Source organism: Leptosomus discolor, chromosome 1 (assembly GCF_034619465.1).
Source record: "Leptosomus discolor isolate bLepDis1 chromosome 1, bLepDis1.hap2, whole genome shotgun sequence".
In the NCBI taxonomy this organism is placed as follows: Eukaryota; Metazoa; Chordata; class Aves; order Leptosomiformes; family Leptosomidae; genus Leptosomus; species Leptosomus discolor.
The window spans coordinates 298,507-314,021 of record NC_141391.1 but is presented as its reverse complement, the minus strand read 5'-3'; the positions used below and the strand labels follow the sequence as shown (position 1 = coordinate 314,021).

At 67.1% G+C, this 15,515-nt stretch overlaps 1 protein-coding gene and 2 non-coding genes across 3 annotated transcripts; all 3 read left to right on the top strand.

Moving 5' to 3' along the window:
• The first annotated feature begins 8,182 nt into the window (after positions 1-8,182).
• On the top strand, positions 8,183-10,293 carry RPS11 (ribosomal protein S11). The gene is made up of 5 exons (XM_086481575.1): positions 8,183-8,237; positions 8,519-8,650; positions 8,844-8,919; positions 9,513-9,642; positions 10,134-10,293. The coding sequence occupies exons 1-5, from the start codon at positions 8,223-8,225 to the stop codon at positions 10,255-10,257; spliced, it is 477 nt and encodes a 158-aa protein (XP_086337701.1). The 5' UTR covers positions 8,183-8,222; the 3' UTR covers positions 10,258-10,293.
• Positions 9,008-9,098, top strand: LOC147416139 (small nucleolar RNA SNORD35). The gene has a single exon (XR_015184238.1). It is a non-coding gene; the product is annotated as a small nucleolar RNA SNORD35 (small nucleolar RNA).
• LOC147416138 (small nucleolar RNA SNORD35) lies at positions 9,712-9,799 on the top strand. Its single transcript, XR_015184239.1, has one exon. It is a non-coding gene; the product is annotated as a small nucleolar RNA SNORD35 (small nucleolar RNA).
• Positions 10,294-15,515: the final 5,222 nt, after the last annotated feature.

Genomic DNA, 15,515 nt, shown 5'->3' with positions numbered 1-15,515 from the left:
ATCTTTTTAAGTGCGTTTGGTACGTAGTTCCTCCCAGAGAAGAGAAAAGAGCAAAACCATCGTAGGTTAATTACACAGACGGGAAGACGAGTCACCCCGGCCGATGAAACGGGTTGTCACCCCAACATCTGGAGGGGCTTCTGGAGAGAGCCGGGTGCTGCCAGCTCTGCTCAGAGACCGTCCCATCTTCAAAGTCACCCTCGCACGCTGATTTCAGACCCAATACTGTTATGACTCCTCGTGGTTTAATGCTTCTTGCGTGAATTTTCTCTATTTCACATCGTTAGAGGAAGGGAAGGAAACTTCACCTGGGCAGAAGCATCACCTGAAGTTTGGCCATTTCTTTGGAGCGGCACCGCTAAAGGAATCATCTCCGACACACGTTTTCATCTGCACTATTCAGCCCTCAGGTGAACCTCCCCAGACTCACACCGAACGTGAAACGAACACCCCGCATTCAAACCCTCCTGGAGTCGGGCGTTTCCCCCATTCTCTCTCTGCCAGCCTCGCAATCCCTGCCAGGGTGACAAAATTTAAGCCAGAATCCTGCCTACCAAGAATCCCAGCTGACGACCCGAGCTAGTGCAGACTCGGCACAAATACCGAGAGGCTGCAGAAGAGGGAGCTGCACATCTGCAGATCAGAAGCGATGGAGGAAAGCCAGCAGAGTCCGACCGGCTCCGTCCGTCCCTGGGGATCGCTCCCCAACCCGGGGGGCTCCCGCCCGCCCCGGCCAGGATGGGGCCGAGCCAGCTCAGGGCAGCTGGATCTCACCAGTGCCTCCGGCTCTGCAGACCCGACCTTCTTCGGGGCACCCCTAACGCTCGGCTGAACCCAACGTCCGAACCACGGGAGATGCTTCCCGCATCGGCCACGGCAGCGGTCGCCTCCGAAGACTAAAGCAAGCGACAGCGGCGGTTCCGTGGAGGCTGTGGCCACCTTCCCACAGCCCGCGTGGGTGCTGGCGTTGGGGGTGACGCCGGGCACAGCGGAGCCCGTCACAGTGGGGACACCGATGGGTGCTGGCCAGGAGAGCGCTGGCGCAGGGAGCAGCTCCACGGCCAACGTCACCTCCGGAGCAGCAGCCGGAGCGGGGGCACGGGCGGTTGGGATGGCACCGGGGGCGGCACGGGTGTGGGGGCTTCACAGGGGACCGGGAACTGCAGCCGTGCCAGCCCCGGGCGCCCAGCAGCCGCGTGTGACCGCGGGCACGGCCCCGCGCGGGCCGGCTGCATCGCTGCCCCGTGCTGCTCCGGCACAAGTGACGCTTTTCCCTCTGCTCTGAGATTCGGGTTTCCAAGCTTGTCTGTGCGAGCCCTGAGACCAGGGAAATCCTCCCGCCACCCCAAGACGCCGCGACGGACCAGCGGGGTGGGAGGAGACGGGAAGGACGGTGACACGGCCTGGCAGGAAAGTCACCTCCGCTTTAGGGCCGCCGTGCGTGCCTCAAAGTCTCCAAACAGCCTCAAAGTCCCTGAGCAGCCTCGCTCAGATCGCTGGGGTCTCAGGCAGGGAGCGCTAGGAAAAGGGAGAGAAGCCGCTGGCTCGGTTTGGCAGAAGCGCCGGTCCCCGAGACAGAGGAGGCCGTGCCTCGCCGGTGGTCTGCGGCTCTGCATCTCCCTCCGCCTCCGTGTTTACACGTGGTGCGCGGGGCAGCAGAGGTGGCAAACGCGCTCGGGCTGAGGTTAATAATTCACCGCCCCGGCGGGGGGAGTTCATCCCAGCGCCGCCTCTGACAAACACCGACCTCCAGAGCTCGGGCGTGGAGATTCTTAGTTGGCCAAACACATCCTGCAGTGGAGGCGATAATGAAACGGCGGCTCGCGGGGGCGTCGTTTCTCCAACCCTCTGCCCATGGCCACCGCAGGTTTAGGGGCCTCTCACCACCTCCTCCCCCTTCCTCTGCCCATCCCCTGCCAGACAAACCCCAAAGAGCCCGAAGCCGCCCTGTGCCGGCCACGGACCCTCCGCAGGCAGAGACGCCGGGCGGGAGGGCACGGTGCGACGGGACGGTGCGCTGATGCCGATCGCCCCGTGCTTTACCGCACAGATGGAGACGGCTGATCCCGGTGGGAGTTACTCGGCCGTGGGGGCAGCGAGGGGGGCACACGCGAGGACGAACAGCGCTCAAAGATGGAGCTGGGAAGTCGGTAACGGTGCCCTGCGAGGCAGTGGCAGTGGGCACAGGGCACCGTCTCCCCGGCTGCAATCCCAGCGGTCCGCTCTGCCCTCCGAGCCCTTCAGCCCGCACCCGCTGCCGAAGGAGATGCCTCTCACCACCCCCGTCTGTCACTGTGGCTTGTTGGGGGGTTGTACTCTCCAGTCACGGGTTTTATCTCTGTTCTGGTACAAGCTCTGCTTTTAAAGCCTGATAAAATATCAGGGTGTGCCCTAGCCCAGTCTGTTAGCTGACCCTTCAGCTGATAAAACACCTCCCTCATCAGACATCATGCCTCATTTAAAAAAAAATATATATATATATACACCTTGATAAGGTCATCACCAAGCAGCCCCCCGCAGCAGCACGACCAGCCGCCGTTCTCCTGCGTTTCCCACTGAGCCGCCCACATTTGAGCAGCACCCAACAAACACCTCCTCCGGGCCAGGGTCGCTGCCAGGGGTGGCCCAGAAAGCCCCAGGACCACGGGATCCCCGCGTCCCTGCGGGCAAGCGCAGCCACGTGCTGCACTGCCGCCACGTCCAAAGCAGCCAGGGAGACCGCGGCACCGAGCGAGGCTTTTTTGGCCGAGCGAAGGCGTCAGGGCCCTGCCCTGCAGATTCAAACCGTTTGTTTATTCAAAATAAACCGGCAAAGCGATGCTGAGGTTGGTTTCTGCCTCTCTAGAAAAGGTCAAGCCTCTTCGCCCACCTGCAGGGGCGATGAAGACGGGGTTTCTCCCCCTCCTGTGTGCTCAGGGGCGCCTGCGGGTGACATCTCCCGGGGGGCAGCTCCCCACCTGGAAATCAAGCACCCTATCGGGCCGGCAAATGCTCACTTGGAAGCCAGTGCTGTGGTCAGCCTGAGGGCTGGCGAGTTAACTCTCCCCGGCGTGAGGGCTGGGGAGTTCCCTTGGCCAGCTGAAGTGAGCGCAATGCGGAACAACTGAGCTTCCTGACAGGAGAATTAATTCCAAAATTTGTCTGAAACGCACTGACCTTGAGAAAGTTGGACGCAGAGATAAGGTTGATCAAATGCACCCCGAAAGTGAAGTCATTAATGAAATTGCCACGAGCGTGTGTCTGGGGTGGCGCAAGCATCATTTATTCCGCGCTGTGGAGCGTCTGGGCCGACGGAGGGATCCATCCAGGGCCGCGCAACAACCAGCGGCTCTCCGGGGCCGCTGCCCGTGCCAGGCAGGCTCTCCCCTGCCAGGCAGAAGCCATGCCGTCTCGCCGCGCTCAGACCAGAGCGACAGGAATAGCTCTGGCCCCGGACACCTCCGGGGTGATTAACGGCTGCTCTGCCCTTGCTGCGGCAGCGCTGGCTGCCAGCAGACACAACTCTCCGTCCCCGCAGCCCGCGGCCGGGGGCTTCTGCTCAGAAGCGCGGGGAGGAGGCAAAAGGACAAAAAGCCCCGATCCTGCCTCCAGAAGGGGTCTGGTCACTCGGCCCCCGACGCTGCAGTTTCTGCAAACTTTGGGCAGGAGCAACAAAAATCAGGAGTCCTGGCACGGCTCTGAAATGTGGGGGCACCCGCCCCCACCGCGGCAGGGGAGGCAGCGCCGGAGAGGGAGCACCAGCTCCCGCAGACCGAGGGGATGCTGCTGGGGAGCTCCTTCCCCGAGAAACCCCAAATCGCAGCACGGCTGAGCACAGCAGCTTGCCAGCTGCCATCAGAAGGGCTTAAGGGAAGGATTAAGAGGGAAGGCTTTTAAAAACAAGCTGTTCGCCATGCCTTTGCTCAGCAGGAGCGTCACAGGGAGCAGAAGCTCCCAGCAGGGCTCAGAGATGGGTCAGGCCACCCCCTGTCTTAGGCATCCTTAGCCTCTGATGAAAGTTATGGCTCAGTTGTTCAAAACAGGCTGGCTGGGATAATTCATGAGACCAGCACATTCGCCCGATAAATCTCCTTAAGGAAAGCACAGGAGCGAAGGAGAAGGACTGGCTAATTGCTCCGGGGAATCAAGGCTCTGGTTAATCTCCCAAGGAGACAACAATCAGGGCACTGAGGCGTGGGGGGGGACTGAGGCCTCCCGAGCAGCCCGTGGATCACTGCCGGCCCCGGGGCTTCGGGCACCGGCTCCGCACCCACGCAGCCAGGGAAGCGTGGGGAGAAAATGCCCACAAACGGGCAGCAGCCCAGCAGGGTGGGAGAGGCAGGACCCGCCGAGGGTCCCCTGGACGCGGCCCCGGGCTGGGCAGTAGGAGGACAAGGCGAGCGTGGCTCCCGTGGCTATGGGGACGGCGCAGAACGGGACTCAGAAAACCCCTCTTTGCCACCAAACGTCAGCGGCCATCGCTCGCCCTCCTCCCACCAGCCGCTGCCACCGCCCCGGCGACCTGTCCCCTCCGCTCCCGGGCACGCTCCGGTCCTGCCGTGAGAGGTGCTCTCCTGGGGTGCCACCAGCACAGCCCCACTGCGGGGCAGCCTGAGGGGTCTCCTGGGAAGCGGAGACACACAAACACGTGAAGGGGAACACGGAGGATGACGAGGGGTCCTTCACCACGGAACATCTTTCAGAGGTCGCCTAAAGCAGCTTGAGCACTGCCTGCCACTGTCCGGCGGGGGTAGGTGAAGGTGTCCCCCAGCTGGAATCCGTGCCTACCTTCCAGCGGGCCACAAAGCAGCATTTTTAAGCCAAATTAGCGCAATTTCAAATGGTTTGAGGTTAATCCTGGGCCAACTCAAGACCAGTTTCAGCAAGAAGGCCAGGACTCTCTCACGTAAATAACAAGAAGTGTGCTCTATCCATAAAGCACCCCCGAGCCCTCCCCTACGGCTGCGTCACTGCCAGAGCGCCTCTGAAGGAACAGCCTGCGAGGGGTAACCCGTCACTCCTCCAGCAGAGGAAAAACGTCTTTTATCCAAAGCAGCAGAGGCAGCACAGAGCTGCTGGGCCGGTCCCGGCTGCGGGCTCATGCTTCGGGCCCCACCGCTCCGGCCGAGGAGCGAGTGTCCCCCGCGGGCGGCTCCTGCCCCGCCGCGCTGTCTCTGGCTGCCGCGAGAATTCCTCATTTCTCCTTTGGCTTGGTCCCCGCTCTCGGTAAAGCTGGATGGATCCAAGAGCCAGACCTGCTAAATCCTCACGCTGAACGGCCCCCCGCTGCCCTCGCAGCCCCCCGCTGCCCGGACTGCCCGCGCTGCCTGGCTCTGCTGAGCTCCGGGGCCGGTCACAGAGGAAACACCACGGGCTGCTGTCGGGGCAGCATCCCCTCGCTGGTGGAGGAGCAGCTGGGAGGTGGTGGGAGTGGCACGAAGGTGGTAGGAGAGGCTGGGAGGTGGTGGGAGTAGCTGGGAAGGCAGTCAGTGTGGCTGGGGATGGGGTTAGAGCCGCTGGGGAGGAGGTTGGAGCAGCTGGAAAGGCAGTGGGAGCGGTTGGGGAGGAGGTTGGAGCGGCCGGGAGGTGGTGGGAGCAGCTGGGAAGGCAGTCAGTGTGGCCAGGGATGGGGTGGGAGCAGCTGGGGAGGTGGTGGGAGCAGCCGGGGAGGTGGTGGGAGCGGCTGGGAAGGCGGTGGGAGCCATCGTCCCCAGTGATGCCGTCCTCCCGAGGATGACGACAGAGGGACCCACTTTTTGGGCGGCAGGTTCCTGTGTTGCAAAAGCCCACCGGTCACAGCCTCGGGCCGGGGCTCTCCTCCATCCGTCCGCTCCAGTTTGGCCACAGGGCAGCTCCTCACTCGAGCATCATCCCGGCTGACTCCCCCACACCAACGCCCCCCTGCCTGCCTGCAGTGGGACACCAATAAAGCTCCACCACAGGACCTGGAGCACCTCAGCTAGAGAGAAAGATTCTGCTCTGGGAGGTTCTCCTGGGCGCTTCCACGTCAAGGCAGGGCAAGACGCCGGTGCGACCCGGGAAAGCCCCTCCCGGAGGACAGCCCGGAGCCCCCCCGCGGGCCCCGACAGGACCTGCCTCACGCCAGGCCTGCAGCCCCAGCTGCGCTGTCGTGCTGTGCAAACCGTACGTCAGCACGTCCTGCTCGTGGCTCCGCTGCTGCTGCCCTGCGTAACCGTGTCCTTGTGCCCGGGCTGCAAACCCCCCGAACAACGCGCTGTGCCTTCTCTCCGCGGGGCTTCGGGGAGCGAGTGCCGCTGCAAACCAGCTTCTCAACCCGCTGGGTTCCACAGCCTCCAACAGCAAGGAGCAGAGCAAGGGCGCGGAGCCCACCTGAGGTCGAGACCGGACTTGAGGCAAACAGACAACTGCCTCGGGTGGGAACGTGAACGCGCTGCAACACGGCCCCGGGAACGCCGGCTGCCCCCGCCTGCTCGGGGCTGTACGTGAGCCACGGGCCTTCGGGCTGGGGCCGACGGGGTTTGAGCCTCCAGCTACGCTTCAGGCTCGGGCTATCTGACCAAGCCTCAGAGCTTAATCAAAGCTCACGCAATTGCCCTTAACTTCACCAGGTCTTCAGCGCTTAACGACAACCCGCAGCTTCCCATTAACCGTGTCACGCGAGAGCCCCAGGGACATCCCACGGGAACGCTGGGGAACAGAGAGCGAGACGCTTCGGCAGCAGCAGACACGGGACCTGGCATACAGGGACAACCAGCGGCGGCGCAGATGGTTCCCCAGTCAGTCTGGGAGTCCTTACTGGTTTCCCTCTGCAAGCTGGTGCAATGAGCAACTGGGATTCCCCCAGTTAGCTGGCTAATCAAAAGCCTGGGCTCCAAGAGGCGTTTCTCCACACTTTGCCACCCACAGGCACGAGAGGCTCAGCCCAGGTGGGTGGGAAAGGGACAACTTGTGGGGGCGAGAGCAGGAAGAAAGGGCAGGACAAAGCGAGGCCCCGAACCAGGTTTCTCGCACGGAGAACGCCTGCACCGCGGGGGGCGGCTGGAGCATCGTGCCGACCGGTGGGCTTTTGAAACACGGGAACCTGCCGCCTGGAAAGTGGGTCCCTCTGTCGTCATCCGCCTCGGGAGAACGGCATCACTGGGGACGACAGCTCGGCTGGGTATTTCCAGTCCACGCCCCAGAGCCCGGCTGCAGCTCCGCCGCCCCGCGCCTGTTATCGGGGCGACAATGCCCCTAGTGGGAGGGAGACCCGTTCCCAGGGCGGCACCAGCCGGGGTTTGCAACCCCCTTCCCGCCCGCCGGCTCCCCCTCTGCCAAGCTCTCTTAAGAGAGAGCCACAACCCACCCCACTCCTTCGGGACCCCGCTTCTTTGGGACCCCACTCCTTCGGGACCCCGCCACCGGCCACACCTCCACAGCCGGGAGCAGCGTCGCTTCCAGCCACAAAGCTCCCCCCGCGCTCGGGCGCTGGCGGGGGAAAGGGTCGAAAACGCCTCCCGGCAGCTCTGGAAATCTCTCGTCCTCCCTTCGACCAGACGACGGATGGGCGACGGGAGCGCGAAGGGGGAACCACGCGCTGCTGCTTGACGTCACTTCATTCGTCACCTCATCCCGCTGCCGTCCCGCTAAACCCAGCGGAGGCGGATTTACGGACCGGCCCCAGGCACCCGCCGCGGGCACCGCGCCCCTCGGGAAGCCGCCGCCACCGAAATCCTCCCCCCGCCGAGGTCCAGCTCCGGCAGCATCGCTCCGGAACGGACCCCGAGGGCACAGGGGCGCCCCCCGCTTCCCGGCAGCCGCCCGCCCAGAGCCCCTCGGGTTTTCTCCCTCGCAGCCTGAGGCCGGGGAGAAGCTCCCACCCAAATTTAAGCTCCCACCCAAACTTAAACCCCGACCCCCCCAGGCGCTGAGCCGCCTACACCCGGCTCTGCCCTTCCCCCCCGCAGCAGCAGCGACCTGCGCGGTCCCGCCACGGCCTACCCGGGGCGGGGGGGGCGCACACGGCGGCGGGGGGAGGGGGGGGGGGGAGTCCCCATACCCCCCATACCCCCCGGGCGGACCCCGGGGCGGGTCCCCGCTCCCCGGGCGGGCCGAGGCGGTGGGTGCGGTGCGGCCCAGGCCTCCCGCCTCCGCCCGGCGCAGGAAGTGACGTGAGGCGCTCGGCCTCCGCCGCGAGGCCACTTCCGGCGCCTTCGCCCCGCCCCTGGGATAAGCGGCGCCGCGCGCGGGCCGAGGCCTCTCTTTCCGCCGCGCGGGCCAAGATGGCGGACACGCAGGTGGGCGCTGCGGGCGGGGGGAGGCCGCGGCCGCCGGGACCCCCCCCGGGGCCACAGCCCCCCCCCCCCCGGCGCCGCCATCCCCTCCCGGGGGGCGGCCGAGCGGCCGGGGGGCGGGGGGGGGTGCGATCTCCGTGAGGTGCCGAGCCCCGGGATGGGGGGGGGGGGCGCTCTCGGTGTCGGTGTGGTTCCAGGCCCCGGGGCCCGGCTTCCCCGCGGTGCTGGGCGGCGGTGCCGCGCTCCGGGGCCGCTGTTGACGCTCCCCCCCTGTCCCCCCCCAGACGGAGCGGGCCTACCAGAAGCAGCCCACCATCTTCCAGAACAAGAAGCGGGTGCTGCTGGGCGAGGGGGGCAAGGAGAAGCTGCCCCGCTACTACAAGAACATCGGCCTGGGCTTCAAGACCCCCAAGGAGGTGAGGCTGGGCCCGCGGCGGGAACCGGGCGGCCGCGGCTGCCCCCCCCGCCCTGCCCGGCCGCGCTCCCTGGCGTGGGCGCCCGCTGCGCCCCGGGGGCCGTGTCCGCTCGGGGGGGCGGGGGTCGTGCGGCTCCTCTGGGCTTCGGCGCCGCTCGTCCGTCCGGACGGTGACCGGTCTCTTCCCTCCGCAGGCGATCGAGGGCACCTACATCGACAAGAAGTGTCCCTTCACCGGCAACGTCTCCATCCGCGGCCGCATCCTCTCGGGTGAGCGGTGAAGGGTCCCGGCGGGGTCGGGGGGGTGTCGGGGCCGGTGGGCTGGCGCTGCCGGGGGGCCCCGCGGCGGTCCTGGAGCTGCACATGATGCCACTCTCACGATGGTCTTCCGAGCCCCCTGGTGAAGGGGCTCTGACGACAACGCCGAACGGCTTTGCTGATGCCCGGCGAAAGGACCGTCTGCTGGAGGCCCCCCGTGCCGCCCCCCGGTCTGCCGTGCCGACGTTGGCGTGGGGCAGCAGTGGGGAGCGGTGTCTCTGGGGACGGCGGCACGGCACGGCGCGCTGGGATGTGGTGGCAGAGATGGGAGAAGTTTGGTTTATGGTGGAAAGGGGAGGTGGGAGCCGGGCAGGAGGGTGGAGGGAAGCGCCCCCCCCCACACACCCTGGTCGATCCCCAGAGCGCCCCGGGGAGGTTTTGTAGTTCGTTATTGGGGTGAACGAGGAGAAACTGCTGGAACTGGCGGGTGCTGCCTTGGGGTGTCGCGTCCCTGCCGGTCCCCATGCATTGCCCTTCCCAAAATCCCCCCCGAAACCTCGGGGTGCCCCCGGCCGCCTCCGTCACGCCCCGCTCCCCCCGCCCAGGCGTGGTCACCAAGATGAAGATGCAGCGCACCATCGTCATCCGCCGGGACTACCTGCACTACATCCGCAAGTACAACCGCTTCGAGAAGCGCCACAAGAACATGTCCGTGCACCTCTCCCCCTGCTTCAGGTGCGCAGGGGGGCCGGGGGGGCGCTGCCCCGCGGGGAGGGGGTGCAGGGGGGCCCGGAGCCCATGGAGCGGTGGTGATGTCTGAACTCACGATGGTCTTCAGAGCCCCGGCGGCGGGGGCTGCTGACACTGCCGGTGGCAACGCTGAACCGCGGGGACGGCTCCGGGCCCGTCCCCACGGCGGGGGCAGCATTTTGGCTCCCAGCAGGGTGGGGGAGGAAACCACAGGCGTTTCCCACGAGGGGGACTGGGTCTGAGGCCGGTGGGTTTTTGTCCTCCCGGCCCTTGGAAAGCTGGTGTTCAGGCCTGAGCTTGGTGTGGGGTGAGGGGCTCCAGGGCCTGGGGGCGGGGGTGGCCGCAGCCTTTTTTAATAATAAAAACCCCAAGAGCTGGGTTTGGGGACACCCGAGGGCCCCTCGGGGCGGTGCCACCGGCAGCACGGCGCGGGGCGGGGGGCTGGGACCGGCTGTGACCCGGCGGTGCCATTGCAGGGACGTCCAGATCGGGGACATCGTCACGGTGGGGGAGTGCCGCCCCCTCAGCAAGACGGTGCGGTTCAACGTCCTCAAAGTCACCAAGGCCGCTGGCACCAAGAAGCAGTTCCAGAAGTTCTGAGAGCACTGGGACAAATAAAAGTGGTGTGAAAGGGTCCCCCCGTGTGTGTGTGAAGTGAAGTGAAGCACCTTCCCCCCAGGGCCGGCCGGGCGGGGGTTGGTGTCGTGGGGGTGGGAGACCCGGGCACAGGAGCAAAGGAAAAGCCGAAAGGGGCCGCGCTCTGACGGCTTTTGGCTGCTTTTTGGGGCGTTCGGTGCCTTTCCAGCTCCGTACCCGTTCTGGGAGTGCCCTCACCCCCGAAGGTGACGTCATAACTCGCCTCTTGGGGGTGCTGACTCCAAGGGTCGCTTCCCGGGAAGCTGAAACCCGGGGTTAAGGGGAGAGGGGCTGTGCGTTCCCACAGCCGGAGGGAGGCGGGTTTTGTCACGGGGGGGGGGGGGGGGGGGGGGGGGGGGGTTGGTCGTGGTTCCGACGTGGGAATGTGACGGTGGGGGCTGGGCAAGCCCCTCTGCAGGAGACGGATCCACATCTGGGGGGAAAACCTGGAGGGTGTGACGGGGTTACAGGAGCGGGGTACGGCGAGAGCCGGAGCTGGAACGAGCCAAACTCCCCGTTTCGGACCCGCGTACCCCAGGACCGTCCCGGTCCCCTCGGCACTTACCAGACCCTCGGCAGCCCCCGGGGGCCTGCGCCAAAGCCGAAGCGTTGGGGGGGCACAGCTCCGGGCACCCCCCACCCCGAGCAGAGCAGGGGCTGCAGAGGGCGAGGGGCTGCTGGCCCCGGCAGGGCAGGGGGTGCAGGGGCTGCCCCAGGGGGGCTGCAGGGATTCTGGCTGCCTGCAAAGCCAAGCCGTCGGGCTGACGTTGGGGGTCCAGCCTCCCAAAACGCCCGTTCCCAGCCTGGCAGCAATGCCCTGCCTCCCAGCGGGAGGTTTGCCCCCTCCCCAAAACGCTGCCTGCCCCAGAAAATGAGCATTTTTCTCCTGGGACCTGTCTCCGAAAGCGTTTCAAGCAGCTTCGCCCGCAGCTCCCCGTGCCCAGCGCGGCTCCTGCTCCCCTGCCAGAAGGGCCAGCACGAAGACCCCCACACACACACACACCCCCACGAAGCCCCGGCGTCACGTCCAACCGACTGCGACCGCGGCCCGGACACTGTCCCCAGCGATGTGCCCAGCCTGCCCGAGGGGGACCCCGCTCTCGTTAGAGGGGGCCCATCTTGCCAAGGGGGGGTCCGGGTGGCACTGGGGACGCTCCATCTCCGTCACCGTTTCCACTCTGCTCGTCTCGGCGCCAGCCACCGGCTGAGCTGTGTGTTTATACTGGGACCACTGGTGGAAGCGCTGATGGAGAGGGGCCGGGCGCTGCACCACGGACCCCGCCGGGAGAGCCCTCCCCGGGGAGGGACCCCCTGCCCGCCTCTGCCCGCTCTCCACCGCGCCGCAGGACGCCCCGCAGCGCTCTCAGCCGAGAAACAGCCCCGTCCCCCACCGAGGTGTGTCGCGCCCACCCCATCGCTGGGTGCCCAGCACCACCGGGACCCCGTCCCTGCCACAGCCCCCACGCACCCGCACCCCGGAGCCGAGACAGGGGGTGCTCTGCCCCGGGAGCGCAGCACGGGGCGGGCAAAGCCGGTCACTCGCTGACCCTGCCCTCAGGCTCGCCTGGTTTGTGCCCCCCCAGGCTCTCCCCACCGTGTCCCCTCGCTTTCCCCAACATCAGCACCCCGAGGGCTCGGTGCTGCCGCGGCGGCGTTGCCGGCACCGGCTGCCCCGTGGCTCACACGGGCAGCGTCGGGCACCTTCGGCTCACGCCCGGGGTGCGGTGCGGGACCGACCCAGCTCCCGCCTGCCCCGGCCACCCTCGCGGGGCCGATCGTCCTCGGCTCCTGCCCCAGTCCGGCTTCACCCTTCCTTGCTCCGAACCGTTTTGTGTTTGAACCAACTCACGTCCTGACCCTGGTTCCCCACGTCCCCCCTCCCGGCTGGGCGCTATCTCCGAGCCTGACCTCCGCCCTCCCTGCTCCAAGAAAAAAAGCTATATTGGAAAAAAAAATGAATGACTGACTGAAACATGCACATACAGCATCGGAATGGGGTAAATCAGGAACGTTCTGCCCCTTCACACGGTTTAAAGAGGTGTGAGGTTTAGAAAGTGGGACAAGGGAAAAAACCCAACGCTTTCCCGGTGGTACCAGCGGTGCCCGGAGCTCTCAGCGCCCCCGCAGGAACCGCCCCGACGGCCGCAGTGTGCCGGGGCAGCCGGGCGGCAGCAGCTCCTGGGACATGGGCTGAGCCAGAGCTGGGCCGGTGGGAAGCTCAGCCGACGTCCTCGGTGCGTCTCCTCTTCCCCCGGTGCCGGGAGGAGCCGTGGGGAGGTGCCGGGCAGACAAGCGGGACGAGCTGCGGCTCCTCCTCTGCACCATGGCTGTTTGGGTACTGTCCCATCCCATCCCCAGCTCTGTCCCCATTCCATCCCATCCTTGTGCCCATACCCATCCCATCCCCAACTCTGTCCCGATTCCATCCCCATCCCCATTCCATCACATCCCATCCCATCCTTGTCCCCGTCCCCGTCCCCATCCCCTCCTGCTGCCCCACGTCCCAGCCCTCGCAGGCAGCTGCCTCCTCCTGCCCCCTCTCCACGCCAAGCGGAGCCTCCGGGAGCCGGCACTCGCCACGGGGACGGTCCCGACCCCAACTGCACGAATCCAGGCACAGCAACGCCGGGGGCGAGCGCAGGGTCCCTCCCTCCCCCCCGGCACCCAAACTGCCCCTGTCCCGTGGATCCCGCTGCCGGGGCAGGAGGCTGCTGGAGATCCACGGGGAGCGGCATTGGGAAAGCTCTGGGTCACGGCCCTGGACAGGCAGCGGGGTCCTGGGGGTCCTGGGGGTCCCGGGGTCATGGCCGCCCTGGTGCCATGCCGGGCTCAGGACATGACTCAGGCCCCGGCTGCTGCCCGTGGAGGAAGAGACAAAACCAAGTGGCGGAAACGCGCCGTGCCGGGGGGCCTCCGCTCGGGGCACGGGGCTCCTGCCCGCAGCCCCCCGCAGCCGCCGAGACCGGGGTTCACAGGGCAGCCCCTTCCCACCGTCCCCCCCCCCCCGCATGACACCCGGGGGCAGGATCAGTCCCCCAGCCTGTCCCTCAGTCCAGGGCTTCGTGTGTCCCTGGGAGGGACTCCTTACCCCTGCCTGCCCCCCTGCCTGCCCCCCAGCCTGCCCCTCTGCCTGTCCCCTGCCTGCCCCCTGCCTGCCCCCCTGCCTGCTCCTCCTGGGATGCTTTTGCACAGGGACGCTTTTGCACAGGATTTTTCGCAGTGTTGCGGGTAGGGGGCTGGTGGCCGGGCAGAGGGCGAGGGGGCTGCACTCGGGCACTGCCCCCGTCTCGCTGGACTCTTGGGCAGCTCCCCGGGAGCCACCGACCCTGCAGCAGCTTCGTGTTTGTGCAGCACGAGCCCCTTCCAGCCGCTCCTCATTTCCCTCCCTTCGCGGTTCCCGAGGCCTGGACACAACCAGCTTCACACAGAGCATGAGCCCAGCAGCCCCTTGCACACTTGCACATGCTTGCACATGGCACCTGGCATCCCCTTCCCACCGCCCCAAGCCCCCGCCCCAAAGCCCGGCTCCCTGCCTGCGGGGCTGAGGGCAGAGGACCTCCAGGACCCCCCAGTCCAGCTCAGCTGCGACCGAGCCGGCCCCGGGTGCAAGGCGTGGTGCAACCAGACCCCGGGCCTGGCTGCGCTGCCGGTGGCGTTCCCTGGAGCCGGCACCCGCGTCGCGTCTGTCACCACCTTGGCCACGCTCGCCACGCGTCCCCGACGCCGCACAGGGGCTGGCTGGGGTGGGCAACCCGACGGGGGCTGGGGGGCCGGTCACACACCCCCCGCGTGAGAAGCTGCCCCAACCCACTGCAGCCACAGAGCAGCAGCCGGCGAACGCAAAGCCGCAGAGGGTGTGTCCCCCCGCACCCAGGACCCCCCTCAGCAGGGTATGGCCTGGGTGGGCTCCCGTCCTGGCGCCACCACCCACGAGCTCGGCTGTGGCACACGAGGCGGCGGTGCCGAAGGGGCCAGGGGACGGCCATGGGCACCACCATGGGCACCGGGGCAGCACGAGCACCAGGAGCGTGGCTGGTGGTCCTGCTGCCCACCAGCGAAGCAGCCAGCACGGCCCCTCTCCCCTCCGCAGGACCCCCGGGACCTGTCTGGCAGCGCTGCTCGCCGGGGAGGACAGGGCCGCCACACGACGCCCTGGAAAGCTGTTTCCCACCAGCCTCCATCTTTTGTGCTACCCCGGGGCGAAGGCCCAGCCGATGAGCGGGAGGGGGGTATGTTTTCCCCCTGCCCTCCCCATTCCCATCCCACCGCAGCCCTTCACGCAGCAGAGCCCACCGCCCACCGCCGCCGCCTCCTGAACCGTGCGCCCCCAGCAGAGAAGCGTTGCCTGAAGCCGGTGGGTGCGAACGGGCCGGGGTCTCCCAGCATCAGGGGTCCTGGGGCAGGTCTGCGCCATCACACCGGGTCCCTCCATGCGCAGCCGGCACCCACGCTTCTGCCCGTGAGACCCTGGAGCCCTCGGAGCCCCCCGCAGAGGGTTTTCCCCCACCTTGTTCGCCCCCCACACACGCATCCCTGGGCCGTCTCTGCGGTGGGCCATGTGCTGGAGGGATGCTGTGGTGCCCGGGCATCCTTATTTCGGGTCCTCACTCCAGGTCCTCTCGCTCCCGCAGGAGGGATCCCCCTCCGCTCTGTGCCGACCCGACCAGGGACCCTTCCCCCTGCAGCCAAGCCCCGGGGAGCCGCCCGCTCTGGCACCCCACGGACGAACCCGTCCCCACCCGCCAGAGCGGACGCTCTCCCGTCCTGCAGCGTCCAGCCTCTACCCCCAGCCGTGGAGCCGCGTGTGCCAGGGCTGTTTGGGGCAGAAAAAGAGATTTGGAGCCCCCTGTTCACAGGGCAGCACTGGGCAGCCCAGCAGGGGACACCTGCACCCCCCATAGCCATCCGTGGGTCACCCTCCTTCACCCTCCCTGTATCCCCTTGCACCCCCTGCATCCCCCTGCATCCTGCAGCAGCCCCGTGTCCCCCCTCTGCACCCCCCACCCTCAACCACTGATCTGCACCCCTGACCCGCTCTGTGCTCCTGTGCTCCCCAGCACCCCACTCCCCCTGCCAGCCCCCCAACGTGGCCCCCCATGCTGCCCAGCTCCCACCCAGGGCCCCCCCTCACTGCTCTGCAACCCCATCCTCTCCCCTCAGGACCCCTGGGCCCAGCCCCCTCCTCTTCCCTGCAGCTCCTGCTTTCCTGCTGCCCCCCCAGG

Coding starts and splice junctions, on each gene's coding strand:
- RPS11 (XM_086481575.1), top strand. Junction 8,651..8,843: donor GCTTCAAGACCCCCAAGGAG/GTGAGGCTGGGC, acceptor TTCCCTCCGCAG/GCGATCGAGGGCACCTACAT. Junction 8,920..9,512: donor CCGCGGCCGCATCCTCTCGG/GTGAGCGGTGAA, acceptor CCCCCCGCCCAG/GCGTGGTCACCAAGATGAAG.